An 8401-nucleotide genomic window follows, 5' to 3' on the forward strand; every position below is an offset into this window, starting at 1 on the left:
GTGTAACTGCGTATTTCTTCATTTAGGGAAGAAATGACTCGCGCTGAGTTGCGTTCCCTTGCCGTGGTGCCTTCTCTGGCACTGCAGTCACAGGAGGGCCATGTCAGCAAGTATTTCTTCAAATGGCAGAAGGTGTAGAGCTGCACTCTGCCATTAAATAGAAGGTAGCATTTACATGGTTTTTATTTTTCCATTTGCATTTTTATGACTGTAAAGAAAAGATAGCCTCATTTCAGTTCAGTTCCTGGGCCACACAAAAGAGAAGGTGCTCAGGTAAACTTGGTTTCTAGAAAGTTCTTATTTCAAGGAAGCGTTACTTCTTTTACGGTGCAGGAACTCATGGGTGATGCAGAGGTACTGACCCTTTTGTAAGTAAGGTGTGTTGTTGCAGTGGCCGTTGTTGACAGTCAGAAGTCTTTCCCCAGAATTGAATTAACTCCTGGAGTGAAGCCATTGTGTGCTTGTACACTGTCTGTAGCGACCGTTGTCTCTACCCTGGGCCTCATGATGCTTTCGAAACCAGTTGGTGCCTCCTATAACTGTGAGCAAACGTCCACATCTGTCTGTTGCTTGGAGCAGAGCTCCAGCATATGTGTTTTTCTTTTCCTTCATGGGCTTGTTCCTTACTCTGTCCAGATGAAGGGAACTCCCATCCTCTTTCTCTCATTATTCATTCATCCTTGCAGCAGTTCCTCTTGAATTGGTTATCCTCATTAGGCTGTGGTGGAGAAGGGAAATCCTGCTGAAATGTAATTGCTCACTAATGGCTTTTCCTTTGTGACATTGTGTTGGTAGCGTCTCGCTGTGGGAGTCTGCTGGATTTGCTGCGTGACTGTGAAGCCCACAAGAGAGGTTAGCCAGGCACATTTCAGAGTTCTGCAATCACGCCATTGATTAAGCTTCACTCCAGTGGTTCGGTGACAAAAGTATAAAAGTAACCCAACCTTCGGCTATGAAGCCAGTCCTGCACAATGGCACTCAGCAATAGTGTTTACTGCTGCCCTGAAGCATCAAAAGGGTGATACTTAATGAGGGCAAAAGTGCACGGAGCAGCTGCTCAGTGCAGCTTCTGGCGCAGGAGGGTTTTGTGGTAGCTTGCCAGTGCCAGCTACAGCGTGAGGGATGAGTGCAGAGAAATAAGGGTGAGAGCAACGGGCAGATTTATTAAGGAAATTGGAGGCTAGATCAGTAACAGATGATTGATGCAGTAAACTCAGTCGCTGTCCATACTCATTATTTTTAAGCATTACATGGGATGCTTCACCTGCCTGAAGCCTCAGCTGTGGTTAAGGAGATCACACAGGAGATGCTCTCCTGGTACCTTTGTGCTCCCTGGGCTAATATCCCTGACTGACAGTATCCTCCAGGGCTGCTGACAGCGTTAAGGGTCTGCATGGCGAGGTCCTTCCTGTGCTTTTGCGGTGCCTGGGAGGTTGGGAATGGCACCAGGCTGTGGCTGTGTATTGTGAGGAGCCCTGTAGTGCAGCAGGGAAGCTGAGCAGCTCGCCCCTTGCACAGCCAAAGGTAAAGCAATGCTCAGACTGCCAAAGCCCGGTGCAGCAGACCTGGCAGCCACTGCTGGGGCAGAAACAGACCCATGTGAATGTGTGGCCTTGGGGTCAACTGCTGCTCATTGCTGTCAGGCTTTGCCTCTTGCTCCCTTGTCCTTGCTCAAGTCATGGTGGGTGGATTCGTTATCCTCCCTCTTGGTGCCGGGAGGGCAAGTGGAGGCAGGGCTTTCTGAAGGCCACGTGCAGTGAGCTTCAGTGTGTGCTGAAAGGTGGCAGTAGGAAAAGGCTCACATTGTTTGCTGGTTCAGACGGTGCTGGCAGCTGGGTTTAATTCATGTTCCACAGCCCGCTTTGAGGGTTCTGATCCTGCTTTTCCCTTGAGTGTTTCTGTGGTCTTTGTTTTCCTCCCTTGCTGGGTTTGGAGCACAAGCAGTGGGTGCTCCGTGCTGGGCAGGCTGGACATCCCTGCAGATGTGTTTGGGGTAAATATTCAAAGCCCAGGAGGGGTAGCTCTGATTCTGATACCCAGCTAAGAGCTCTGCATCTTAAGAGCTTAGGGACTGGAACTTCCAAATGTGGTTGTCTTGGTCATTAAATATTAAACAGGCTGCTGGAGGGCTCATTCAGATGTTGAAGCTCTCTGAGCCATCAGAGGAAGGGGCTGGAGGCACCATAGTGTAAAAGGGTGAATACTGAACCATGCTAAAGATAAGATCCCAGAAATACTACGCTGTTCAGATGGATATGGACAAGTCTTTTGTGATTCACTCGGTGTGCTCTGCTTACCTTTACAAAGACATTGGAATGAGCTGTGAGGGCAGGGGCTGGGGTAGCTGTACTTCCTATGCCTTTTCATTGATACTGCAGAATCATACCAGAGGCCATTCACTGGTCATGTCTTGGCTTAGTAAACTTACTGCTGGCTGCAAGGACCGTGGCCTCAGCTGTATTTGAGCTTGGAACAGGAACAAGAAAGTACATTTGTGCACAGAGAGAACCGCTGCGTCAAGGGCAGGTCAGGGCCATAGCTGTAGGCAGTAAATCCATCAGCTTCCAGCCTCCTCCTTTCCCAAAGTTTCCAAATACTGCAGTTCTTCCTTCCTGAGGTAGAAAAAGCCCCACAATGGAGCACCACAGCCAAGTGAGCTAATGGAAACGTAGCCGTTCTCCCTGAGATAAGGAAAGATGCACTCATGAGAAGCTGTGCTCAAATGCAATTAGGCAGCAGAGCCCATACTCCACTGCCTCTCCAGGGACCCATTTTATCACTTGGCGCTTGCCAGCACCACTTCAGGAATACATTTAGGAAGCTATTCCAGCAGCTACCGCCTAGAGTAGATAATGCCATTTCCCCTCTTCCTGACATCCCACTTCATGGATGTCTCAGTCTGCAGGGAGGGTGATGCTCAGGAGCACCTCCCACAAAGCCATGTATGGGGCTGTACGGGGTCAGGTGGCATTTCGCATGCCAGGGTTAGCAACAGAACGGAAAACCTGCCCGACCATGTGTGTTTGTCCCAGCTGAATGGGCACGACCAAAGCCTGGGCACTCCTGGTCTCATTTGCTGTGGCTGGTGAAGGGCTGGGTTGTCAGCAACTGTGGGGGACCCACACTTGTGCACCTCTCTCTCTTGGGTATCACTCCCATCGTGCGTGAAAAGGAAGAGGTAAAGAAGTGATGCAATCTGAAACGTAGTGTTATAAATAGGGACCCATCCAGGCACTGCAGGGAGCTTGGGGACGCGGTGCAGGCACTGCTTGGAGGCAGGACCAGAGTACTGATCTCAGTTGTTAGGAAAGACAAACCTATTGCTGCTGCTTCTGCTGAAGGAATCCTGGCTTTGTAAATTGTCTTCCTAAAATGGGAAATGGGCAGGTCTGGGGATTCCAGCCTGGAATCGTGGCTGCAGACAGTGAGGTTTCCAACTGGGGCATTAGAACAGAGAATCAGAAAAATGTGGTTTAGTTTAGTTTTCAGTTGGTTTAGGACCTTCAATGTATAAAGGGCTTTGCTTTTTCAGGGCAGGCTGTAATGACTCTGGCTTAATGCCACAGCAGCCGAGAGCCTGACAATTTACTGTGCCTCAGCAGACAAACGGGCTGACCAGAGCTTCTGCTGATGAAAGATACTCCCCAGCAATTACATCCTGTCGAGCAGGAGGCTGCACAGATCTGAAAGAAATGAAGTTGCTGAACAAGGAAATGCTGGGATCCTTCCAGGCAGGGAAAGCTTGTGAATGAGCAACGTATTAATGCTGCACATTAAATGTGCCCCTACACATCTTTACCTACTGCTGAAAAGAGGTGGCACTTTGATATAATTGGTTCTTGGCTGCAGCAGCCAGCGACAGAGCTTGGCTGTTGCAGTAATCCCTTGGGAATAGCACAGCTAATTAAAGCCTTGGAACTGGTGGCCAGCAGTTCCTTTCTCTCTGGCTATGTCGGTGCTAATCAGAGGTGTAGGTAGATCTTAAGGAAGTTTTGTGCTAATCAAGGAAGGAAGGACTCGGCTTCAAAGCTTGGCGCTTTGTTGAGTCCTGAATATCCCAATGTGATGAGCTGAGAGAGAGGTCTCAGATCCCTGCCCAGCTGCTGGTGGGAGGGAATGGGCTGCACTGTGCCTACGGTCAGTCATGGACACGGCTCATGTCAGTCCCACTCCAGTTGCCTCCTGCCACCGGGGCTGGTGTTTTGGGACACAGACCCTATGATGTGAATGGAGAGCTGCTGGTCTGTTCTTTCTTTAAAGGGGTGCTAAATCCCACACGTCTTTGCTGCGATTGAGGGAACTGCAGGTGTTCGGCTCCTCCAAAGGCCAGGCCTTGGCACTCTCACACGGGCAGAAAGAGCAAAGAAAGCAAAAGGGCCCCCACTGCATGGTGGTAACGGGGTTTGTTCTGCTGCCGACTTGGTCATGATGCTGCATGGGGTTTGGTCACCAGGGTATGTGGCAAGGGGTGGCAGAGTGAGCGTTTGGAGGAAGAGACCTCCTCAAGGCATCCCACCTCCCACTGCAGCAAAGGGACATCAAATGAAAGCAACCAGGATGTTGACAAGGTTTGTGGAGCCGCTTCAGTAGCTGTGCTTTGCTGAGGAGATGGGAAGACAAGGATTTCTCTGGGGCTGAGGGAGTGTTTGCTTTCTTGGGAAACCTAGAGCTTTGTGCAGTGTCAATTCTGGAAGCCCTGTGGGTCGGCCACTGCTGAGTATGGTGGTGGTGCAAGTGCAGAAATGCAGACCCATGGCTGGGGAATTACAGAGACCCAGCAAGTGTCTGCTGCCTGGGATAACAGCAGGAAGGAGAACAGGCTGAATTACTGAGGATGGGACAACACAGGGACCCTGTAAAGCTATTTGAAAAGCCTCAGCAATTCTTCCAATCCCTTGGGTAAATGAAGACAGGTGATGGAAATGGAGGTACTGCACATCTTGGATTTTATGGTGTGCAGAGCTCCGTTGTGGGGAAGGTCCTCTTGAGCAGGCTGAGCCCAGCTCACCTGCTGGTTTGTAGTAGTTTAGATTTAGTAATTTAGGTTCTGTGCTAACCCAACACTCACTCTGAGCTGCTTCTGTGTCCAGGTTTGATTCAGGAGGTGGAGCTGGCTGGAGCAGCAGCAGAGGAGGTGAAGACATCTCTCTTGGTATCCCACTCCCATCACACGTGAAGAGGCAGAGGTAACAAAAGGGATACAATCTGAAATTTAGTGCTGTAAATAATCCACATGGAATTATCAGAGAGGATCTGGTTCCTCATTCTTAATATTCCTGTAAAATAAGAAGGCTTAAACAGTCTTATAAATGGAAAAAAAAATAACATAACCTTTAGGTTATGGTAATGTAATGGGATGACTTAAATGACTGGCCTGGCAATTACTGGGTATGACCTGCTCAGGGAGGGCAGAGTAAGTAGAAGCAGCAGCTATTTTAAATAGACTAAACTGGTTACTGAGCACGTCTCAATGATTGTGATAAAGCTGAGGAAAAAAGCCCATCAGAAAACAGCTGAGCTACTTTACAAGTGCCCTTGTAATGAAAAGATAAAGTGCTGGAGACACTCCGAGGTTCCTACCATTATTTCTAGAAAGGTTTTCTAATACAAGATCCTGGATGTGTTCCTTTGAGGCACATCACAATGTTCAGAGACAAAAGTGTGTGTGTCCTGGAGGTTGGTGGTTACAGAAGGAGAATCTGGAGTTACCCACAGATCTACACCCATCTACCCACATATAAATGTATGCAGTTTTTCCATTTCTACCATTGCTTTAAAAAGTGTAAAACTAGAAGGAAAAATTGGGAAACTTTACTAGAAATAAGGCATGAAAAAGAAATAATGGACATTTACAAGATGCTAGAGAAAGGAAATAGGTATATTTTTAAAACTAAAATGAGGTAATCTTTGGCTGTAGACCAGGAGGTTCAACAGTGATATAAAGGCAGCAGTTAAAAAAACAATGCATATAGGAAGGTAAAAGTGATAGTTTCTGTAATCTTGACAAAGCTTAAAAAGAAATGACTGAAAAGATAAGGATTATACAAGAGAAATTTTAATCTATTAGGAACAAAAGCAGTGTTCAAATGCAGTGGGGGCCTGCTGCAGACCATAGAGGTACTGGAGTCTGGTATTTCAGCTGGAAGCAAGTGGGATGATGTATTTGCCACTCTTAGCAACCAGGCAGAACAGTAACAGGACTGGAAACAAGCCCAGGTATTTCACCTACAACAGCCGCCCCGCTCACCCACTTCAGTGTGTGCTGGGTTCAGGCAGGTCAGTGGAGCAACAGAGGGCAAAGATGTTAACTCAGATAAAGGCCAGTTAATCTGAGAGAGGTAGGAATCAGAAAACAGCATCAGAAATCCATTAATAAAGAATTAAAGGCAAACATGCAATTAAACTCTATCAAAAATAGACCCTGTCATTCAACCAGGCTTAGTTAATTGTAAAGACACATCGCCTGGCATAGCACACTCTACAGTGTATGCAGTTATCTACAGGTAACTGTCTGCAACATAAAGCAAATGATCCACACATGGATGAAGACTGTCCTCTGACAGATCTGAACAGTTTGACCCTGTTCTTTGAACAGGGATGTTTCCTGTGAGATTCTGCTCAAATCACTGCTGGACCCTGTTTTATTCGATACTTGCATCAGTGATTGAGAAGCAAAGCTAAAGTCATTCCTGAAATGCTGGTAAGCAAAAGCATGGTGGAAAAAACACATTAAAACCTGTATTCCTCAGTAAGACAGGCCTGCCAGTCAAAGTGGGCCTTAATTTTGCATTTAGCTGCATTAACACAAGGAAGAAAGTATCATCCACACCTGCAGGAAAGGGAGTCTGTAATTCACCTACCCAGAAAAAGCTGAGGGGAGGTCTAAACCTTAGCTCATCTCTTGCCAAAAGGGTTAAGACAGTCTTTGAGGGTACAAAGAAAGAAGTAAGAGTGACAAAGCTGCTGTGCAGAGCAAAAGGGAGACAAATCTCAGTGTTGGTTCTGATGTTGTTTCCTAAATGTCACAAAATGTAAGGTCTGAAACACAAACATTACAGAAATCCTGGATAAATTTCTTTGTAGGGAGAGACTTGCAGCAGCCCTGTCTCTTCAGCTTATGCAGATCAACGGGCCCCTTCATCTCTGTGCAAACATGCTCACGGAGAGAAGGGTTTCATTTGGCAGGCAGAGTAGGAAGCAACAAAGGCTGGGAGCTGAGGACAGACAACTCAAAGCGGAAAAAAAGGCACGGGATTGTTACAATAAGGGTGAGTAAGTATTGGAACAGACTAGCAAGGAACTTGGTGGTGTAGGAGAACTTGTATTTAAAACATTATGTTTCATAACACATTTTTTTTCCTATTATAAGCCCGACATGTGTGACTCAAACACCCTGGCACTGCTGTGGAATTGTGGCCAATTACACCAGGAGGAAGTACCAGTTACCCTTCTGGTGGCAGCTGTGATGACTGGTGTAGACAGAATAAAAAAACCCTTAAAAAGCAAAGCAAATGCAATTGTTTGGGATTTGGACAACGCAAAAGGATTTCTTTCAGACAATTAATTGGAATTTTACCTAGAAAAAAACATGCTGTAATGGCAGATAAGGCATTACAGAGGTTCCTGGTTTAGCTGGAGAGCAGCACTTCGAGTAGGTCTGACATACAGATTTGATTCCTTGGTAACAGTGTGCCCAGTTTCCAGTGACACAAACCTGCCTCTTTTGCACCATGCAATTACATCAGACACAAGTGTGGAAAGCAAATCAGCTGCAATCCTTCAGCATCGCTTGTTCTTCATTTTAAAACTATAGGTACCCATCAGGCACCCAGCAGGGAAGCTGCACACTTACCTGATGGTGTGTTGTAATCACCTTGAAAGTTCTGTTGTGCTTTCATTTTCCAGAATAAGTGAACCAGCTCCCACTCAAGAAGGCACATCTGCAGCCCTCCAGCCCTTTAAAGACATGAAGCAGGAACAGAATGGAAGGAAGAAAATGTGTCACTGAACTCATCTGCAAGACAAGCAGCAGGTTCCTAAAAGCCGTTGCTTGTAACTGCACAACAGCCATACACAGGTAAATGATATATACACATGGTGTCTGCCTGTGTAAGGATGGTGATTATTTGGTTGTAACAAAGATACAGAGAAAATGTAAAGTGGTTTTACTTATGTATGTTCAAGGCTGTGTGCATATGTTGCAGCTGAGTGGAACCCAGGGCCCAGACCTCATCTGTTTCACCCTGAGTGATGCAGGACTAGTGCTGATGTTGGTAAATGAGAAAAAGCCGAGCTGTGCTCCTTTCCCCATGCTCCAGCCCCAGTGGAACATTTGCTGCTGCAGCCCACGAGTCAGTGCCTGTCTCCAAGGGCATGCAGACTCCCCTGCTTCCAAGCAACA

General features: G+C 46.9%; 1 protein-coding gene across 2 annotated transcripts in view; it reads left to right on the forward strand.

Annotated features, from left to right (window-relative positions):
• PWWP2A (PWWP domain containing 2A) overlaps positions 1 to 8086 on the forward strand; it is a 37350-nt gene extending 29264 nt beyond the window's left edge. The window contains exons 3-4 of one of the 2 annotated variants that reach the window (XM_062605264.1): positions 5091 to 5186; positions 7906 to 8086. In XM_062605264.1, coding sequence (XP_062461248.1) covers positions 5091 to 5176 — 86 coding nt within the window. In that variant the 3' untranslated portion in view covers positions 5177 to 5186; positions 7906 to 8086. The remainder of the gene's footprint in view (positions 1 to 5090; positions 5187 to 7905) is intronic. The other variant, XM_062605267.1, reaches the window with a different exon arrangement.
• Positions 8087 to 8401: the final 315 nt, after the last annotated feature.

Source organism: Pezoporus occidentalis, unplaced genomic scaffold (assembly GCF_034315485.1).
Source record: "Pezoporus occidentalis ecotype Australia unplaced genomic scaffold, CSIRO_AGI_Poc_V1 ctg91, whole genome shotgun sequence".
Classification (NCBI taxonomy): Eukaryota; Metazoa; Chordata; class Aves; order Psittaciformes; family Psittacidae; genus Pezoporus; species Pezoporus occidentalis.